Source organism: Heterodontus francisci, chromosome 18 (genome assembly GCF_036365525.1).
Source record: "Heterodontus francisci isolate sHetFra1 chromosome 18, sHetFra1.hap1, whole genome shotgun sequence".
Classification (NCBI taxonomy): domain Eukaryota; kingdom Metazoa; phylum Chordata; class Chondrichthyes; order Heterodontiformes; family Heterodontidae; genus Heterodontus; species Heterodontus francisci.
In genome coordinates this window covers 86,091,523-86,115,171 of record NC_090388.1, presented here as the reverse complement: position 1 = coordinate 86,115,171, position 23,649 = coordinate 86,091,523, and the positions used below count along the sequence as shown (strand labels likewise).

General features: G+C 44.6%; 1 protein-coding gene across 2 annotated transcripts in view; it reads right to left on the bottom strand.

Annotated features, from left to right (window-relative positions):
- The window catches only part of LOC137379758 (uncharacterized), a 472,575-nt gene that overhangs the window by 155,790 nt on the left and 293,136 nt on the right, over window positions 1–23,649 (bottom strand). For both annotated transcript variants that reach the window (XM_068051089.1, XM_068051090.1), the window contains one exon: window positions 20,792–21,337. In XM_068051089.1, the coding sequence (XP_067907190.1) occupies window positions 20,792–21,337 (546 nt within the window). The remainder of the gene's footprint in view (window positions 1–20,791; window positions 21,338–23,649) is intronic.

The following is a 23,649-nucleotide window of genomic DNA, read 5'->3' as shown; positions in this document are numbered from 1 at the left end:
GTTCAGAGAATGTACAGCACTGACAATACTGAGTTCAGAGAATGTACAGCACTGACACTACCAAGTGCAGAGAATGTACAGCACTGACCATACTGAGTTTAGATCATGTGCAGCACTGACACTACCGAGTTCAGAGAATGTACAGCACTGACAATACCAAGTGCAGAGAATGTCCAGCACTGTCACTACCGAGTCCAGAGAATGTTCAGCACTGACACTACCAAGTTCAGAGAATGTACTACACTGACGCTACCAAGTTCAGAGAATGTGCAGCACTGACAATACCAAGTTCAGAGAATGTACAGCACTGTCACTACCGAGTTCAGAGAATGTACAGCACTGACAATACCAAGTTCAGAGAATGGACAGCACTGTCACTACCGAGTTCAGAGAACGTACAGCACTGACAATACCAAGTTCAGAGAATGTACAGCACTGACACTCCCGAGTTCAGAAAATGTACAGCACTGACACTCCCGAGTTCAGAAAATGTACAGCACTGACACTACCCAGTTCAGAGAATGTACAGCACTGTCACTACCGAGTCCAGAGAATGTTCTGCACTGACAATACTGAGTTCAGAGAATGTACAGCACTGACAATACTGAGTTCAGAGAATGTACATCACTGACACTACCAAGTGCAGAGAATGTACAGCACTGACAATACTGAGTTGAGAGAATGTACAGCACTGACAATACTGAGTTCAGAGAATGTACATTACTGACACTACCAAGTGCAGAGAATGTACAGCACTGACAATACTGAGTTCAGACAATGTACAGCACTGACACTCCCGAGTTCAGAGAACGTACAGCACTGACACTACCAAGTTCAGAGAATGTACTGCACTGACACTACCAAGTTCAGAGAATTTACAGCACTGACAATACTGAGTTCAGAGAATGTACTGCACTGAAACTACCAAGTGCAGAGAATGTACTGCACTGAAACTACCAAGTGCAGAGAATGTACTGCACTGAAAATACCGAGTTCAGAGAACGTACAGCACTGACACTACCGAGTTCAGAGAACGTACTGCACAGATAATACCAAGTTCAGAGAATGTACAACACTGAGAATACCGAGTTCAGAGAATGCACAGCACTGACACTCCCGAGTTCAGAAAATGTACAGCACTGACACTACCGAGTTCAGAGGACGTACAGCACTGACAATACCAAGTTCAGAGAATGTACAGCACTGTCACTACCGAGTTCAGAGAATGTACAGCACTGACACTCCCGAGTTCAGAAAATGTACAGCACTGACACTACCGAGTTCAGAAAATGTACAGCACTGACACTACCGAATTCAGAGGACGTACAGCACTGACACTACCAAATTCAGAGAATGTGCAGCACTGTCACTACCGAGTCCAGAGAATGTTCTGCACTGACACTACCAAGTGCAGAGAATGTACAGCACTGACAATACTTAGTTCAGAGAATGTACAGCACTGACAATACTGAGTTCAGAGAATTTACAGCACTGACACTGCCAAGCTCTGAGAATGTACAGCACTGACACTACCGAGTGCAGAGAATGTACAGCACTGACACTACCAAGTTCAGAGAATGTACTGCACTGTCACTACCGAGTTCAGAGAACGTACAGCACAGATAATACCAAGTTCAGAGAACGTACAGCACTGACAATACCAAGTTCAGAGAATGTACAGCACTGACAATACCAAGTGCAGAGAACGTACATCACAGCCTCTCGCGAGTTCAGAGAATGTTCAGCACTGACACTACCGAGTTCAGAGAATGTACAGCACTGACACTACCGAGTTCAGAGAATGTACAGCACTGACACTACCGAGTTCAGACAATGTACAGCACTGACACGACCAATTTCAGAGAATGTACAGCACTGAGAATACCAAGTTCAGAGAATGTACAGCACTGACAATACTGAGTTCAGAGACTGTACAGCACTGACAATACTGAGTTCAGAGAATTTACAGCACTGACAATACTGAGTTCAGAGACTGTACAGCACTGACAATACTGAGTTCAGAGACTGTACAGCACTGACACTACCAAGTTCAGAGAATGTTCAGCACTCACACTACTGAGTTCATAGAATGAACAGCACTGACAATCCCGAGTTCAGAAAATGTGCAGCACAGACACTCGCGAGTTCAGAGAACGTACAGCACTGACACTACCGAGTTCAGACAATGTACAGCACTGACACTCCCGAGTCCAGACAATGTACAGCACTGACACGACCAAGTTCAGAGAATGTACTACACTGACACTACCGAGTTCAGAGAATCTACAGCACTGTCACTACCGAGTTCAGACAATGTACAGCACTGACACTCCCGAGTCCAGAGAATGTACAGCACTGACACGACCAAGTTCAGAGAATGTACTACACTGACACTACCAAGTTCAGAGAATGTACAGCACTGACACTACCAAGTTCAGAGAATGTACTGCACTGACACTACCAAGTTCAGAGAATGTACTGCACTGACACTATCAAGTTCAGAGAATGTACAGCACTGACACTACCGAGTTCAGAGGACGTACAGCACTGACACTACCAAATTCAGAGAATGTACAGCACTGTCACTACCGAGTCCAGAGAATGTTCTGCACTGACACTACCAAGTGCAGAGAATGTACAGCACTGACAATACTTAGTTCAGAGAATGTACAGCACTGACACTGCCAAGTTCTGAGAATGTACAGCACTGACACTACCGAGTGCACAGAATGTACAGCACTGACACTACCAAGTTCAGAGAATGTACTGCACTGTCACTACCGAGTTCAGAGAACGTACAGCACAGATAATACCATGTTCAGAGAACGTACAGCACTGACAATACCAAGTTCAGAGAATGTACAGCACTGACAATACCAAGTTCAGAGAATGTACAGCACTGACACTACCGAGTTCAGAGAATGTTCAGCACTGACACTACCAAGTTGAGAGAATGTACAGCACTGACAATACTGAGTACAGAGAATTTACAGCACTGACACTACCGAGTGCAGAGAACGTACAGCACTGACACTTCCAAGTTCAGAGAATGTACTGCACTGACACTACCAAGTTCAGAGAATGAACAGCACTGACAATACTGAGTTCAGAGAATGTACTGCACTGAAACTACCAAGTGCAGAGAATGTACTGCACTGAAAATACTGAGTTCAGAGAACGTACAGCACTGACAATACCAAGTTCAGAGAATGTACAGCACTGACACTACCGAGTTCAGAGAACGTACTGCACAGATAATACCAAGTTCAGAGAATGTACAGCACTGAGAATACCGAGTTCAGAGAATGTACAGCACTGACACGAGCGAGTTCAGAGAACGTACAGCACTGACAATACTGAATTCAGAGAATGTACAGCACTGACAATACCTAGTTCAGAGAACGTACAGCACAGACACTCGTGAGATCAGAGAATGTACAGCACTGACACTACTGAGTTCAGTGAATTTACAGCACTGACACTACCGAGTTCACAGAATGTACTGCACTGACACTACCAAGTTCAGAGAATGTACAGCACTGACAATACTGAGTTCAGAGAATGTACTGCACTGAAACTACCAAGTGCAGAGAATGTACTGCACTGAAAATACTGAGTTCAGAGAACGTACAGCACTGACAATACCAAGTTCAGAGAATGTACAGCACTGACACTACCGAGTTCAGAGAACGTACTGCATAGATAATACCAAGTTCAGAGAATGTACAACACTGAGAATACCGAGTTCAGAGAATGTACAGCACTGACACGAGCGAGTTCAGAGAACGTACAGCACTGACAATACTGAATTCAGAGAATGTACAGCACTGATAATACCTAGTTCAGAGAACGTACAGCACAGACACTCGCGAGATCAGAGAATGTACAGCACTGACACTACTGAGTTCAGTGAATTTACAGCACTGACACTACCGAGTTCACAGAATGTACTGCACTGACACTACCGAGTCCAGAGAATGTACTGCACTGACACTACCGAGTTCAGAGAATGTACTGCACTGACACTACCAAGTTCAAATAATGTACTGCACTGACACTACCAAGTTCAGAGAATGTACTGCACTGACACTACCAAGTTCAGAGAATGTACAGCACTGACACTACCAAGTTCAGAGAATGTACAGCACTGACAATACCAAGTTCAGAGAATGTACAGCACTGACACTACCGAGTTCAGAGAATGTACAGCACTGACACTACCGAGTTCAGAGAATGTACAGCACTGACACTACCGAGTTCAGAGAATGTACAGCACTGACACTACCAAGTTCAGAGAATGTAAAGCACTGAGAATACCAAGTTCAGAGAATGTACAGCACTGACAATACTGAGTTCAGAGAATGTACAGCACTGACACTACCAAGTGCAGAGAATGTACAGCACTGACCATACTGAGTTTAGATCATGTGCAGCACTGACACTACCGAGTTCAGAGAACGTACAGCACTGACAATACCAAGTGCAGAGAATGTACAGCACTGTCACTACCGAGTCCAGAGAATGTTCAGCACTGACACTACCAAGTTCAGAGAATGTACTACACTGACGCTACCAAGTTCAGAGAATGTGCAGCACTGACAATACCAAGTTCTGAGAATGTACAGCACTGTCACTACCGAGTTCAGAGAATGTACAGCACTGACAATACCAAGTTCAGAGAATGTGCAGCACTGTCACTACCGAGTTCAGAGAACGTACAGCACTGACAATACCAAGTTCAGAGAACGTACAGCACTGACACTCCCGAGTTCAGAAAATGTACAGCACTGACACTCCCGAGTTCAGAAAATATACAGCACTGACACTACCCAGTTCAGAGAATGTACAGCACTGTCACTACGGAGTCCAGAGAATGTTCTGCACTGACAATACTGAGTTCAGAGAATGTACAGCACTGACAATACTGAGTTCAGAGAATGTACATCACTGACACTTCCAAGTGCAGAGAATGTACAGCACTGACAATACTGAGTTGAGATAATGTACAGCACTGACAATACTGAGTTCAGAGAATGTACATCACTGACACTACCAAGTGCAGAGAATGTACAGCACTGACAATACTGAGTTCAGAGAATGTACAGCACTGACACTCCCGAGTTCAGAGAATGTACATCACTGACAATATCGAGATCAGAGAATGTACAGCACTGACAATACTGAGTTCAGAGAATGTACAGCACTGACAATACTGAGTTCAGAGAATGTACAGCACTGACACTACCAAGTTGAGAGAATGTACAGCACTGACAATACAGAGTTCAGAGAATTTACAGCACTGACACTACCGAGTGCAGAGAATGTACAGCACTGACAATACTGAGTTCAGAGACTGTACAGCACTGACAATACCGAGTTCAGAGAATGTACAGCACTGACAATACTGAGTTCAGAGACTGTACAGCACTGACAATACCAAGTTCAGAGAATTTACAGCACTCACACTACCGAGTCCAGAGAATGTACTGCACTCACACTACCGAGTTCAGAGAATGTTCAGCACTGACACTACCAAGTTCAGAGAATGTAAAGCACTGAGAATACCAAGTTCAGAGAATGTACAGCACTGACAATACTGAGTTCAGAGAATGGACAGCACTGACACTACCAAGTGCAGAGAATGTACAGCACTGACCATACTGAGTTTAGATCATGTGCAGCACTGACACTACCGAGTTCAGAGAACGTACAGCACTGACAATACCAAGTCCAGAGAATGTTCAGCACTGACACTACCAAGTTCAGAGAATGTACTACACTGACGCTACCAAGTTCAGAGAATGTGCAGCACTGACAATACCAAGTTCTGAGAATGTACAGCACTGTCACTACCGAGTTCAGAGAATGTACAGCACTGACAATACCAAGTTCAGAGAATGTACAGCACTGTCACTACCGAGTTCAGAGAACGTACAGCACTGACAATACCAAGTTCAGAGAACGTACAGCACTGACACTCCCGAGTTCAGAAAATGTACAGCACTGACACTCCCGAGTTCAGAAAATGTACAGCACTGACACTACCCAGTTCAGAGAATGTACAGCACTGTCACTACGGAGTCCAGAGAATGTTCTGCACTGACAATACTGAGTTCAGAGAATGTACAGCACTGACAATACTGAGTTCAGAGAATGTACATCACTGACACTTCCAAGTGCAGAGAATGTACAGCACTGACAATACTGAGTTGAGATAATGTACAGCACTGACAATACTGAGTTCAGAGAATGTACATCACTGACACTACCAAGTGCAGAGAATGTACAGCACTGACAATACTGAGTTCAGAGAATGTACAGCACTGACAATACTGAGTTCAGAGAATGTACAGCACTGACAATACTGAGTTCAGAGAATGTACAGCACTGACACTACCAAGTTGAGAGAATGTACAGCACTGACAATACAGAGTTCAGAGAATTTACAGCACTGACACTACCGAGTGCAGAGAATGTACAGCACTGACAATACTGAGTTCAGAGACTGTACAGCACTGACAATACCGAGTTCAGAGAATGTACAGCACTGACAATACTGAGTTCAGAGACTGTACAGCACTGACAATACCAAGTTCAGAGAATTTACAGCACTCACACTACCGAGTCCAGAGAATGTACTGCACTGACACTCCTGAGTTCAGAGAATGTTCAGCACTCACACTACTGAGTTCATAGAATGTACAGCACTGACAATCCCGAGTTCAGAAAATGTGCAGCACAGACACTACCGAGTTCAGAGAATCTACAGCACTGACACGACTGAGTTCAGAGAACGTACAGCACTGACACTACCGAGTTCAGAGAATCTACAGCACTGACACGACTGAGTTCAGAGAATGTACAGCACTGACACTACCAAGTTCAGAGAATGTACAGCACTGTCACTACCGAGTTCAGACAATGTACAGCACTGACACTCCCGAGTCCAGAGAATGTACAGCACTGACACGACCAAGTTCAGAGAATGTACTACACTGACACTACCAAGTTCAGAGAATGTACAGCACTGACACTACCAAGTTCAGAGAATGTACTGCACTGACACTACCAAGTTCAGAGAATGTACTGCACTGACACTATCAAGTTCAGAGAATGTACAGCACTGACACTATCAAGTTCAGAGAATGTACAGCACTGACACTACCGAGTTCAGAGGACGTACAGCACTGACACTACCAAATTCAGAGAATGTACAGCACTGTCACTACCGAGTCCAGAGAATGTTCTGCACTGACACTACCAAGTGCAGAGAATGTACAGCACTGACAATACTTAGTTCAGAGAATGTACAGCACTGACACTGCCAAGTTCTGAGAATGTACAGCACTGACACTACCGAGTGCACAGAATGTACAGCACTGACACTACCAAGTTCAGAGAATGTACTGCACTGTCACTACCGAGTTCAGAGAACGTACAGCACAGATAATACCATGTTCAGAGAACGTACAGCACTGACAATACCAAGTTCAGAGAATGTACAGCACTGACAATACCAAGTTCAGAGAATGTACAGCACTGACACTACCGAGTTCAGAGAATGTTCAGCACTGACACTACCAAGTTGAGAGAATGTACAGCACTGACAATACTGAGTACAGAGAATTTACAGCACTGACACTACCGAGTGCAGAGAACGTACAGCACTGACACTTCCAAGTTCAGAGAATGTACTGCACTGACACTACCAAGTTCAGAGAATGAACAGCACTGACAATACTGAGTTCAGAGAATGTACTGCACTGAAACTACCAAGTGCAGAGAATGTACTGCACTGAAAATACTGAGTTCAGAGAACGTACAGCACTGACAATACCAAGTTCAGAGAATGTACAGCACTGACACTACCGAGTTCAGAGAACGTACTGCACAGATAATACCAAGTTCAGAGAATGTACAGCACTGAGAATACCGAGTTCAGAGAATGTACAGCACTGACACGAGCGAGTTCAGAGAACGTACAGCACTGACAATACTGAATTCAGAGAATGTACAGCACTGACAATACCTAGTTCAGAGAACGTACAGCACAGACACTCGTGAGATCAGAGAATGTACAGCACTGACACTACTGAGTTCAGTGAATTTACAGCACTGACACTACCGAGTTCACAGAATGTACTGCACTGACACTACCAAGTTCAGAGAATGCACAGCACTGACAATACTGAGTTCAGAGAATGTACTGCACTGAAACTACCAAGTGCAGAGAATGTACTGCACTGAAAATACTGAGTTCAGAGAACGTACAGCACTGACAATACCAAGTTCAGAGAATGTACAGCACTGACACTACCGAGTTCAGAGAACGTACTGCACAGATAATACGAAGTTCAGAGAATGTACAATACTGAGAATACCGAGTTCAGAGAATGTACAGCACTGACACGAGCGAGTTCAGAGAACGTACAGCACTGACAATACTGAATTCAGAGAATGTACAGCACTGATAATACCTAGTTCAGAGAACGTACAGCACAGACACTCGCGAGATCAGAGAATGTACAGCACTGACACTACTGAGTTCAGTGAATTTACAGCACTGACACTACCGAGTTCACAGAATGTACTGCACTGACACTACCAAGTTCAGAGAATGTACAGCACTGACACTACCAAGTTCAGAGAATGTACTGCACTGACACTACCGAGTCCAGAGAATGTACTGCACTGACACTACCGAGTCCAGAGAATGTACTGCACTGACACTACCGAGTTCAGAGAATGTACTGCACTGACACTACCAAGTTCAGAGAATGTACTGCACTGACATACCAAGTTCAGAGAATGTACAGCACTGACACTACCAAGTTCAGAGAATGTACAGCACTGACAATACCAAGTTCAGAGAATGTACAGCACTGACACTACCGAGTTCAGAGAATGTACAGCACTGACACTACCGAGTTCAGAGAATGTACAGCACTGACACTACCGAGTTCAGAGAATGTACAGCACTGACACTACCGAGTTCAGAGAATGTACAGCACTGACACTACCAAGTTCAGAGAATGTAAAGCACTGAGAATACCAAGTTCAGAGAATGTACAGCACTGACAATACTGAGTTCAGAGAATGTACAGCACTGACACTACCAAGTGCAGAGAATGTACAGCACTGACCATACTGAGTTTAGATCATGTGCAGCACTGACACTACCGAGTTCAGAGAACGTACAGCACTGACAATACCAAGTGCAGAGAATGTACAGCACTGTCACTACCGAGTCCAGAGAATGTTCAGCACTGACACTACCAAGTTCAGAGAATGTACTACACTGACGCTACCAAGTTCAGAGAATGTGCAGCACTGACAATACCAAGTTCTGAGAATGTACAGCACTGTCACTACAGAGTTCAGAGAATGTACAGCACTGACAATACCAAGTTCAGAGAATGTACAGCACTGTCACTACCGAGTTCAGAGAACGTACAGCACTGACAATACCAAGTTCAGAGAATGTACAGCACTGACACTCCCGAGTTCAGAAAATGTACAGCACTGACACTCCCGAGTTCAGAAAATGTACAGCACTGACACTACCCAGTTCAGAGAATGTACAGCACTGTCACTACGGAGTCCAGAGAATGTTCTGCACTGACAATACTGAGTTCAGAGAATGTACAGCACTGACAATACTGAGTTCAGAGAATGTACATCACTGACACTTCCAAGTGCAGAGAATGTACAGCACTGACAATACTGAGTTGAGATAATGTACAGCACTGACAATACTGAGTTCAGAGAATGTACATCACTGACACTACCAAGTGCAGAGAATGTACAGCACTGACAATACTGAGTTCAGAGAATGTACAGCACTGACACTCCCGAGTTCAGAGAATGTACATCACTGACAATATCGAGTTCAGAGAATGTACAGCACTGACAATACTGAGTTCAGAGAATGTACAGCACTGACACTACCAAGTTGAGAGAATGTACAGCACTGACAATACAGAGTTCAGAGAATTTACAGCACTGACACTACCGAGTGCAGAGAATGTACAGCACTGACAATACTGAGTTCAGAGACTGTACAGCACTGACAATACCGAGTTCAGAGAATGTACAGCACTGACAATACTGAGTTCAGAGACTGTACAGCACTGACAATACCAAGTTCAGAGAATTTACAGCACTCACACTACCGAGTCCAGAGAATGTACTGCACTGACACTCCTGAGTTCAGAGAATGTTCAGCACTCACACTACTGAGTTCATAGAATGTACAGCACTGACAATACTGAGTTCAGAGAATGTACAGCACTGACACTCCCGAGTTCAGAGAATGTACATCACTGACAATATCGAGATCAGAGAATGTACAGCACTGACAATACTGAGTTCAGAGAACGTACAGCACTGACACTACCGAGTTCAGAGAATCTACAGCACTGACACGACTGAGTTCAGACAATGTACAGCACTGACACTCCCGATCCAGAGAATGTACAGCACTGACACTACCAAGTTCAGAGAATGTACTACACTGACACTACCAAGTTCAGAGAATGTACAGCACTGACACTACCAAGTTCAGAGAATGTACTGTACTGACACTACCAAGTTCAGAGAATGTACTGCACTGACACTATCAAGTTCAGAGAATGTACAGCACTGACACTACCGAGTTCAGAGGACTTACAGCACTGACACTACCAAATTCAGAGAATGTACAGCACTGACACTACCGAGTTCAGAGGACGTACAGCACTGACACTACCAAATTCAGAGAATGTACAGCACTGTCACTACCGAGTCCAGAGAATGTTCTGCACTGACACTACCAAGTGCAGAGAATGTACAGCACTGACAATACTTAGTTCAGAGAATGTACAGCACTGACACTGCCAAGTTCTGAGAATGTACAGCACTGACACTACCGAGTGCACAGAATGTACAGCACTGACACTACCAAGTTCAGAGAATGTACTGCACTGTCACTACCGAGTTCAGAGAACGTACAGCACAGATAATACCATGTTCAGAGAACGTACAGCACTGACAATACCAAGTTCAGAGAATGTACAGCACTGACAATACCAAGTTCAGAGAATGTACAGCACTGACACTACCGAGTTCAGAGAATGTTCAGCACTGACACTACCAAGTTGAGAGAATGTACAGCACTGACACTACCGAGTGCAGAGAACGTACAGCACTGACACTTCCAAGTTCAGAGAATGTACTGCACTGACACTACCAAGTTCAGAGAATGAACAGCACTGACAATACTGAGTTCAGAGAATGTCCTGCACTGAAACTACCAAGTGCAGAGAATGTACTGCACTGAAAATACTGAGTTCAGAGAACGTACAGCACTGACAATACCAAGTTCAGAGAATGTACAGCACTGACACTACCGAGTTCAGAGAACGTACTGCACAGATAATACCAAGTTCAGAGAATGTACAGCACTGAGAATACCGAGTTCAGAGAATGTACAGCACTGACACGAGCGAGTTCAGAGAACGTACAGCACTAACAATACTGAATTCAGAGAATGTACAGCACTGACAATACCTAGTTCAGAGAACGTACAGCACAGACACTCGTGAGATCAGAGAATGTACAGCACTGACACTACTGAGTTCAGTGAATTTACAGCACTGACACTACCGAGTTCACAGAATGTACTGCACTGACACTACCAAGTTCAGAGAATGTACAGCACTGACACTACCAAGTTCAGAGAATGTACTGCACTGACACTACCGAGTCCAGAGAATGTACTGCACTGACACTACCGAGTTCAGAGAATGTACTGCACTGACACTACCGAGTTCAGAGAATGTACTGCACTGACACTACCAAGTTCAGAGAATGTACTGCACTGACACTACCAAGTTCAGAGAATGTACTGCACTGACACTACCAAGTTCAGAGAATGTACTGCACTGACACTACCAAGTTCAGAGAATGTACAGCACTGACACTACCGAGTTCAGAGAATGTACAGCACTGACACGAGCGAGTTCAGAGAATGTATAGCACTGACAATACCGAGTTCAGAGAATGTACAGCACTGACACTACCAAGTTCAGAGAATGTACAGCACTGACACGAGCGAGTTCAGAGAATGTATAGCACTGACAATACCGAGTTCAGAGAATGTACAGCACTGACACTATTGAGTTCACAGAACATACCGTACTGACACCACAAAGTTCATAAAATGTACAGCACCAACTCCATCGAATTCAGAGCATGTACAGCACTGACACTCCATAGTTTGCAGAACATTTCTTTTATTTGATTATGATATTGGTTCAGGATATGTTAAGGGAAGGTCGTGTCTTACTAACTTGATTGAATTTATTGAGGAAGTATCAAGGAGGATTCATGAATGCAGTGGATGTGGTTTGCATGGATTTTAGCAAGGCATTTGACAAGGTCCCACATGGTAGACTGGTGAAAGCCCATGGGATACAGGGGAATGTGGCAGGTTGGATCCGGAATTTGGCTCATTGACAGTAAACAAGGGGTAGTAGTCAACCGATGTTATTGCGAATGGAATGCGGTTTCCAGTGGTGTTCCACAGTGCTCAGTGTTGAGTCACTTGCTATTCTGGTATATATTAATGATTTGGACTTAAATGTGGGAGGCATGATTGGGAAATTTGCTGATGACACAAAAATTGGCCGTGTAGTTGACAGTGAAGAGGATAGCCATAGACTCCAGAATGATATCAATGGGTTGACTGAGTGGGCGGAAAAGTCGTAAATGGAATTCAATCCAGAGAAGTGTGAGTTAATGTATTTGAGGAGGGCAAATAAAGCGAGGGAATACACAATAAATGGGAGGATATTGAGAGGGGTAGAAGAAGTGAGAGACATTGGTTTGCATGTTCAAAGGTCCCTGAAGGTGGCAGAACAGATAGATATGGAATGCTTTCCTTTCTTGGCTGAGGTATAGAATACAAAAGCAGGGATGTAATGCAGGAATTGTATAAAATGCTGGTTAGGCTATAGCTTTAGTATTGCATACAGTTCTGGTCACCACGTTACAGGAAGGACATAGTTGGTCTGGAGACAGTACAGAGGAGATTTACAAGAATGTTGCCAGAGCTTGAAAGTTGCAGCTATGAAAAAAGATTGGATCAGCTAGGGTTGTTTTCCTTAGAACAGAGGAGGCTGAGGGGTGACTTAATTGAGGTGTACAAAATTATGAGGGGCCTAGATAGAGTAGACAAGAAAGAAATGTTTCCCCAAGCAGAGAGGTCAATAACCAGGGGGCACAGATTTAAGGAGATTGGCAGAAGGATTAGAGGGGACATGAAGAAAAACTTTTTCACCCAGAGGGTGGTGAAGTGCTGCAACCGGCAAGGCTACAGATCAGGTGCTGGAAGGCGGGATTAGACTGGGTGGCTAGTTTTATCAGCCGGTACAGACACGATGGGCTGAATGGCCTCCTTCTGTGCCCTAATTTTTCTATGGTTCTATGATATGTGAGTGTCATTGGCAAGGCCAGCATTTGTTGTCCATCTCTAATTGCCCTTCAGAAAATGGTGGTGAGCTGCCTTTTTGAACCGCCGCAGTTCATCTGTGTAGCCAAACCCATCGTGTTATTAGAAAGGGAGTTACAGGATTTTGACCCAGTGAGTGAAGGAACGGCGATATAGTTCCAAGTCAGGATGGTGTGTGGCTTGGAGGGAAACTTGCAGGTGGTGGTGTTCCCATGCATCTGGTGCCCTTGTCCTTCGAGGTGGTAGAAGTCGCAGGTTTGGAAGGTGCTGTTGAAGCAGCCTTGGTGAGTTGCGGCAGTGCATCTTGTACAGGGTACACAATGCTGCCGTTGTGTGTTGGTGGTGGAGGGAGTGAATGTTTAAAGTGGTGGATGGGGTGCCAATCAAGCAGGTTGCTTTGTCCTGGATGGTGTCGAGCTTCTTAAATGTTGTTGGAGCCACACACATCCAGGTAAGTGGATAGTATTCCATCACACTCCTGACTTGTGCCTTATAGATGTTGGACAGGCAGTGGGGAGTCAGGAGGTTAGTTATTTGCTGCAGAATTCCCAGCCTCTGAACTGTTCTTGTAGTTACAGTACTTATACAGCTAGCCAGTTCAGTTTCTGGTCAACGGTGGCACCCAGCGTTTTGATAGTGGGGGGAATTCAGCGATGGCAATGTCACTGAATATACAGGAAAGGTGGTTAGAGTCCCTCTTGTTGAGATGGTCATTGCCTGATGCTCGTGTGGTGCCAATGTTATTTGCTACTTCTTAGCCCAAGCCTGAATGTTGTCCAAGTCTTGCTGCATGCAGGCACGGACTGCTTCACTGTTTGAAAATTGCGAATGGTGCTGAACATTGTGCAATCATCAGCGAACATCCTACTTCTGACTTTGTGATGGAGAGAAGATCACTGATGAAGGCCTAGGACACTACCCTGAGGAACTCCTGCAGTGATGTCCTGGAGCTGAGATGATTGACCTCCAACAACCACAACACATCTTCCTGAGTGCTAGGTATCAATCCATCCATAGTTTTCCCTCAATCCTCATTTACTCGTGTCGGTTAATATGGAATTATGAGTGAAAAATGCTGAGAAGCGAGGCATGATTCATTTATTTAGTCAATGTAAGATTCCAATTTATGGGGACAGTGGAAGGAAAATAGCAAGTGGTTGTAAAAGCTTATGTCAGGGAAAATTCTGACTGATAGGAACTGGGTAAATATGTTTGTCGTCCGCTCACCTGTATAACTAGAGACAATAGCAAATATAAGGAAAGGTGCTGCGTTAACCATATTAGCTAAAGCATCGCCTGCTTTATAAACAAAAACGTCTTGCATGAGGTCAGGAGGTTGTGTCAGTTAATAATGAAGTAATGGTAAACTAATTAGGTTGATAAAACGAGCTTTCACCCTGCTTAATGATAAATCAATCATATTGGCTGAAACTAAAGTAACCTAATATGGCAAGAGACTGTTAGGGAAAAGGGTATCAAGAAAGAAGCTATTCTGTATTCAGTGCACAAATCAATAGAAGAGAAGGTAGACTAAGGTCAGCAAGAACACAGCAAGGACAGCACCCAAATCAACCGGAGAGTCCAGAGCCGGTACTCACAAGAACAGATTGTAACTCCCGCCTTGTTAAGCAGTATTTTATTGTACTACTGATGTTTCTACTTAATAAACTTAGTACTGCTTCACCAAATGCCTCATACCCGGAGAACTAAAAGTCCCAAACATTGACTCGAACTTATACTAAGGGTTCTTGGTGTCACAGTTGGTCAAAATGCTGCCTTGTTGTCAAGGGTAGACACTCTCACCTCACTTCACTCTGGAATTCAGTTCTTTTGTTCATGTTGGACCAAGTCTGTGATGGAGTCTGGAGTCCCACAGTCCTGGTGGAGCTCAAACTGAGCTGAAAGTGTATTATGTGGAAGTTTATCAAATCCCTTTTGAAAATCCATATACACAAAGACCACACAAGCACTATTACTTCATCAAAGAACTCAATGAAGTTAGTCAAACATCATTTGCCTTTAACGATCTGTGTTTACTTTCATTTATTAGCTCATATCTTTCCAAATGCTAATTAATTTTGTCACTGATTATTGTCTCTATAAGTTTCACCACTACTGATGTTTGGCTGACTGGCCTGTAGGTGCTAACTTTATCCCTCCCCGCTTATTTCAAAAATAGTGAAATATTATTTCCACTGGCTCACTCCACGTGCAATGGTGAAGTGGCCCACTGCACTGGACACAGCAAAGGCCCTGGGACAATATCCCAGGTAAAGTGCAGAAGATTCATGCATCAGAGCTTGCTGCTCCCCAAGCTAAGCTGCTCCAGTGCAGCCATGAAAATTACATCTACCCATTAATAAGGAGGGTCACCCAGAAAAGCAAGGTAAGTCTAACACGGCCACGTATGGCCTACCCTGGTGACCTCCTCCCAATTATCAGTTCAGTGATATAACATAAAATGCTGGAAACACTCAGCAAGTCAGGCTGGGTCTGTGCAGAGGGAAGCAGAGTTAATGTTTCAGGTTGTGCCCTTTTATCAGAACATGAAATGTTAACTCTTTCTCTTTCTGTAAACATAGCCCGATTTGCTGAGTGTTTCCAGCATTTCACATCTGGCTTCCAGCATCTGTAGTCTCTGGTTTTTGAATCAGCAAAGTGATAGTAGGAATCAGCAATAGTGCCATCTGACAATACCTGTACACTGCTGAGCTCTTCACCAATGTTAAGTTTGGGCTTGGCCAGGATGACTTGACTGCAGAGCTCAACGTAACCTTGATCCAAAAATGGATTTTGTTATTGGGGATCTATGGGAAAAATTCAGTTCCTGCAGGCATTTTAAACTACAAAGTGAACAATGACAGCATCCGAATTTTTGGATTTTGCCCAGTTATCATTGGTGCACATTGGCCAGACTTTGGTAGGTAAATTGGCCATTATAAATTGCCCCTAGTATAGGTATGTGGTAGGGCAATATAGGGACAGGTGGGGATGTGGTAGGAATATGGGATTAGTGTAGGATTAGTATAAATGGGTGGTTGATGGTCGGCACAGACTCGGTGGGCCAAAGGGCCTGTTTCAGTGCTGTATCTCTAAACTAAACTAAACTTTCTGTGAAGGCTGTGTTTGCTGACAACGCAACCACTAGGTGGCACAGTACTAACATATGCACAAATGCAGCCTCTTCCACTGAAACATCAGTATCTGCGACATTCATGCAGCTGCCAGGATTAAAGATGGCACTGCTCAATTTATCACAGAAAAACAACTTCAACCCGAAAACCCCCTCAATGGCTGCCATCGCCGCTTCCATCCTACCCCCAACAGTCTCTCGCTCCCTCCTGCCTTTGTGCTTCTATCTATTGGTCCCTCCTGCATACGTCTTCTCATCGCTGGCTCCCCGCTGCCTCCCCTAAAGCACTCGCTACAGCCTTGGCATTTCCCCCCTCCCTCAGCCACTTGCTCCAGGCCTTGCCACTGCTCCCCTCCCTTCCCCTCGACTGATTGTTCCCTGCTCCTCGCTTCCTGCACCCCACCACCACCACCCCCCAGCCACCCTGCTCTCCGGCCACTTGCTCCCAACTTCTCCCCCCGCACTCCAGCCGCTAGCTCCAGGCCGCACCACTTCCCTCCTCTCGGCCACTGGCTCCCATGTTCGATTGTTCTCCGCTGCGCTGCCCGAAGAAGCAAGGTGGGCTGCAAGGGGTGACGGAGCAATTTGGGAGCAAGTGGCCAAGAGGAGGGATGTGGCGCAGCCTAGAGCTAGTGGCTGGTTGTGGGGGAGGGGGGGTGGTGGTGGTGAGTGGGGAGCAAGCAGCCGGAGAGCGGGGTGGCGGTTGTGGGAAGCGGGGAAATATCAGCCGAAGGGAGTTGATGGAGCAGTGGTGAGATCTGGTGCGAGCGGCTGAGGGGGGACGGGGGTAGTGGCCGGTGGGGAGGAGGCGGAGGGAGAGAAAGCATCGAGGCCTGGAGTGAGTGGCTGAGGGGGGGGGGGGGTGGAGGGGAAAAGGAGAGGGAAGAAGGTGATCCAGCTCTAAGAGTGGGCGTTAGAACATGATCCGTCTACCCCTCTGGATTACGTTCTTCCTCCCATCTCTCCTCATTAGACTTAGATCACGGTTTACTCCTACACCACTGTTTTTTCTGTGCTTCCTCTCCGATCTCCTGACCTTGCCCCCAAACTCCAGACCTTCTCCCATCCTTCAATCTTCTGCCCCTCCCACCCTGAGCACCTGACTTTCTCTCGCTTGCCTGATCCCCTGTCCTTCCACCCCTCCGACCTCCTGTACTTCCCTCCTCCAATCTCCTGGCCTTCTCCAGGCCAGCAGCAAGCTGGCAGATAATGTGGGCAAGCAGAGAAATAGCGTGCTTCAGGCCCCAGGCTCCGTACACATGCCTGGTGGAACATCAAGTGTGCATGTGCGCTGCAACTCGTTTTGGGGCAGATGGTGCTCAGGATCCCCAGACACACATGCTTCTATGAGGAAGTATTCATTCCTGTCAATGTTTACAGTGAAAGGACATTAGTGCATGAGAATCCGACAGTTTCACTGATACCAACTTTTTATTTAAATTTAAGATCTTATCTAAATCATCAAATGCCAAAGTGTGGTGACATATGACTATGTGTCGCAAAGGTTTGCCTTTAACCCATTCAAGGTCATTTATCTTTCAAGACTATGTGCTCAAGGGCAGGCAAGTTCCCTCCAAAAATAATTGCAAGCATTTCTGTCTTCCCTGTAAAACCATCAAACCTAGCACTCAAGAAGGGAACATTTACCTGAAAGCTTTAACGGGTTAATCAAAATGTTATTTAACAGAGTCCAGACTAGGTGGTTCCTGTCCAATACCGTATATTAAGAAAGAAAGCTTTTTCAGGAAATAAAATTTATCATTGACAAGTGCTGTCTGTCCAACAATATCAACCAGTTTGAACCGATTCCTGATGTGAATGGGGAGACTGGTATGTTAAAGGTAACTAACATCCCTTATTTTGCAAATTGGACTGCTCTCTGGAATTGGGATAGTGCTGAAAGGATTAAATGGAGTCAGACACAATATAACAGGATATTTTACAGACAGAAAGTGGTCAAGAGGAGTTTAAATAAAATAAATAAAAATGTTTATATCTTAGACTAAGTTGGGAACATTTAAGGAGAAATGATAATATTGTATTTGATCTCCCGGGCTGATAAATGAGATGAAATGGTAACATTGTATAAAATTAGATGAGAGGATGTGATTGGAACAGGAAATTACATCTTCAAATGGAGTCTAAGGTCATTGCCCTTGGTGAATTTCAGGAACTAAACCTAAGGACTTCCGAAAAGATGTGTCAGTACATCCACGAGTAACTCAAATTACCAGGACACGATTCACCAAAAGATATCAATCTAGAATCAACATACAATCGGGTGAAATGAATGAAGATTAAGGTAAAATTAGTTAATTGATAGCTTTCTCTTGGAAATGGTTGTGTCCTTGCTTCTATTGATAAGCTGGCCACTGCCTGAGACACCGGGACCACGCAGCAGGGAATAAGCAAAGACCTCCAGACACCACCTCTCCAACCTCCAATCCTCGATCTTTTGACAACATAGCCTGAAAACACACTGATGGCTTGTATCTGATGTTATGTGTGGCATGATCTTGGGATACTGCATTTTGTGCAAAATGTAATATATTGCACGTAAGACAACCAGCATGGGGAATGCATGATGAAGATGCACTGAAGAACAAGTCTTAGACATGCTCCATCACGCTGACAACACCATGATATGAAATGGCTCATGTGCCTCAGGAGAACGAGAAATAAAGACACTACCACATGTTCCACAGAGAAGCCAACTAATTAATGAAACCATCAGGATAGGATTAAACACACATCAGAGGGATGGAAAATCAAGTAAAGAATGAAGTAACATTGGAAATTACAATTCAGGGTGAACAGCCAAATTTGAAATTAAGATTACCCAAGGCATGTACAATAGTAAAAGAGTACTGGAGAATCTTTTAAGACCAGGAGATGACCTTTTGATAGTTGGGAGTACTTGGGGGGAAATGTGCTTTAAGGCTTTGCTTGTCATTCAATGTGTCATGTTACGAATAATGCTTTGATGATACAAATGGGTAGAAAAGATTGATTGAGATAGATACATGGTGCTAATAAATTGTGTAGTGAATGCCTTATGTGTATATATATATATATATATATATATATAGATAGACATTCAAAGTGGAATCTGCAAGGAAATGGTTAATTCTCAATTCCAATTAATGGCCACTTAAGGGGCTCTTCCTGCCTCCACCTCAATTTAATGGAAGGTGGAGGGGCCCGCTGCCGCGCACACACCCATCCCATCGCCAGGGCTTTCTTGACTGGCCCCAGTGACCCCAACCCCACTTACCTCTCCTGGGTCTTCGACGTTCTTGGTGCTGCAGGGCCACCTGCAGTAAGGGCAGTGGCCACTGCTCCCAGTGGCGCTGCTGGTACTGCAGAATTGCCTGCCTTCCAATTGGCTGGCAGCTCTGGAGGCAGCAGCGCGTCCCTTCAAGGGTTGGCGTCCCGACGACAGGCAGTTATATTGCCCGCCTGCTGTGGAATTGCAAAGGGGGTCTGACGGAGGGCCGAAGCATGGTCTCCCCTCACCTTCCAGCCCGCCATCAGGATCCCTGTCACCAGGACAAAAGGAGAATATAAAGCACTGGAGAGGGAGCAAAAATGATTCACAAGGCTGATATCAGAACTGAAAGGATATAACTAGTAGGAAAGGTTGAATAGGTTGGGTCTCTTTTCCCCTGAAAATGGAAGGCTGAGGCATGACCTAAAAGAGGTCTTTAAAACTATTATTAGTAATGATTATCATTGCATATGCATTTTGGTAATGCTAGTTATCATTTGTATGCTTAATTCCTATGAAATCCAATTAATGCCTTTGAATCCTATTATCTTATGGAATAACATAAGTAAGAACATGCATTCCCTAACTGAGATATTGGAACTCTGATTTTTAGACCATAGCATCTAATCCATCGATGCATCAGAGAGGGAAGAATTCTTATCCCTACATCATCCAGGTCACTGAAACACCTGAAGTTGCAAGTTGCAGAGCTAAACTGGTAAAGGGCTGCTAGCAGACCACACTCTCTCACCTGGGAAACTTGAGAAAAGAGAAAGTGAGAAAACCAATATACCAAGTGAGTTTATTTCTTAGGTAGAAACAGCCAATTCACCACATGAATTAGAAGCAACAACCCATTCAATGGTCATATTGCTCCATGTTCTGGAGTCATTTTTCTTACCTGTCCTTGCAGCCAGTAGGAAGCACAGTTGCAAGGCATGTAAATCCCTCTTCTTCCTCTGCAATTCCACATCCCAATTGGGACTTTTTTCTCTCAAATTACCATCAGTGCTGTTTGACAGTTCAGGTAAATTCCTGTCATCCTGATCTTGGGGGTTTATTTCTGTGTTATTTTCAAATTTACCAGCAGTGCAGTTTTGCAATGCATTAAGGCACTCATAAGCAGTTTCCACTTGTTTCAGAAAGGTGGCCTTGTAATCCTTCTCTTTTATATGTGACAAATCCAGAGCAACCAGAATTTTCGGTAGGTTAGGTGAATCAAAAATTGACTTGCATGCAATCGATGTTTTTGCAGGTTGCAATTTGATTTTCGGTGAAATTCTTTGTTTGACAGTGTTTAAGTCTAGTAATGGTATGTACATTTCTGCAATGACTTTACCCCCACGAAACAACTGATTAACACTCGTAGCATTAACCAAAGCACTTTCCTCCGTGCGAGATTCTTCCTGCTCCAGATTAGGCCAATAACGAACATGGAGAACACCTCCTATTGAGAAAGAAATCACCTCAGTATTAAAATCAAACTCTAACATTTATAATGCAGATGTAAAATTCAGGCCGACCAACACTCATGCACTTGATGGGTCCTCGTGAGTGACACAGTGATGTCCTACTCCAGAATTGCTAAATAATGCCTGCAGTATTTCCTGATGTGTAATTTCAAGAGACTGCTATCATGACAGGGCTATCCCAGCATCCATGGCAGCAATGAATGTACACTGTATGGGTGCGGGAAGAGGTTCAGGGAATGGAACCCTGACATTAATGTCAACGTAGGGCCAACAGCAAAAGGATTGGAGCTAACATTTACATCACACAATATGGCATGGCTTCAGAATCTTTATTTTGCATGGCGGGCTGGATTTTCCTTTGACTGGTGGGTTAATGGCAGGGCAGGGCAGGACTTGCGTCTGTCCATGTATCCCTACCATAAGCCCACTGAAGTCTGATGAAGTGGCTCTCATCAGTTATACAGAATGGGTTCATAGCAGTAACATTGCTGTTAATTGGTTTACCACCACCTTGAGGCATTAAAATGCTGCCATTAATTTAAAGGACGCACACCTTTTGGAACACTGCAAGAACGAATCAGGAAGGAGCTGTCTGGGAGGTGGTGGTGGTGGGGGGGGGGTGGGGGGGGGGGAGTTAGCAGTAGGAAGGGCTCTCAGATGTTTTGATTGATGTTTTATTCACAATGAGGGTGGTACGAGGGGAAGTGGAAGATGTAAGTCAGTACCACTTTCACCATCCGACATGGTGTTGGAAGAGTGACCTCACGTGGTTGGCCATACATATCATGTAGGAATGATAGAAACATGATTCTTCCCCTTTACCTATCATGCTGTCTCTGTCACTAACTGGGTGAAAAGAAAGATGCACTATTCACAAACAACTTCTGAAACCAACAATATACTTTGTTTACTTGAAACTCACACTGCCTGTAACTGCCATTCAGATTCCTTCTTCATTGTGTTCTTTTTCACAAAGGGAAAGATAGAATACAACCAGAGGGAAAGAAACACAACTGGAGGAACACCCACTTTCCAAAATAAGTCGGAAGAGTGGGAAGCTTTACAGTTCATTGGATGGGACAGAGGACAGGCTATGGAAGAGGTGAAGTGCCAAGAACAGGATGGTGATAAGGCAGACTAAGGGGGAGCACAGTTCGTATAAACTTCATATGAAATGTCAACGTATTTAAATGAGCAATGACTCAGCTGAGAATTTTTCAAAGAGCCATTTGACTAATAACACAGCTAGAGAATGTCTTGTGTTTCGAACATCCAAGGAGATGGTTTGGTGGAACAGCAGAACCTGCCAGGCACTTTAAGTTACAAAACTGCCTCATCCTCACCAGCTCCATCAATGAGTCTTTTCTGCTTCAGCATCACCACGAGACATGTGCTCAACAGGACAGACCAGAAAGTGTGAAGTACCAAGCACTAGTGTAGCAATGAGGACCTAGAAGTGGAAGGGAAACAAGCTTCTCAGCTATGAAAGCCGGAGAAATGCCTGGCTTGGTTAAGGTGCTGAGGGACCCAGAGCTTAGAGACCTAGACTTAGAAATTTGATTGCGTTGCACCCACTTTACAGGGACAGAACAGGTGCCCAAGGGCCCACTGTGGCAGCATGCATGCATGCTCATCCCACCCTGGAAGTGTACCACTACCATATTGGATGGGTCTCCTCCATAGGCTTCTAAGGCGTGCCAGAAGTATTTAAAAGGTTCTTACCATATTTAAATAAGAGTACAAAGCTTGTTGTAGAACTCCTTTCTGAAACTGGTCTGCCATAGTGCCTATCCCATAGTACAATAAACTCTCCCAGCAAATCATGGTGCTAACTGGCAGCAAGGGCCTTGCAGTGGACCATTTAAGGGCTCATCCATTAGGGTCATAGAGAGATACAGCACCGAAACGGCCCTTCAGCCCACCGAGTCCATGCCAACCATCAACCACCCATTTATACTAATCCTACATTAATCCCACTTTCCATCTCACATCCCCACACCTACAGTAGGGGCAATTTTTACATTGGCCAATTTACCTATCAACCCACAAGTCTTTGGCATGTGGGAGGAAACCGGAGCACCCGGGGGAAACCCACACGGGCACAAGGAGAACTTGCAAACTCCACACAGGCAGTACCTGGAACTGAACCTGCAATGCTGGAGCTGTGAGGCTGTGGTGCTAACCACTGCACCACTGTGCCACCCCCTTACTTAAAGGCTAGTTGCTGGTTTGTCCTTTTTGGCTGCTGGTTAACATCTGGGCATTTTGAAACCTATTTCCTGCTTTC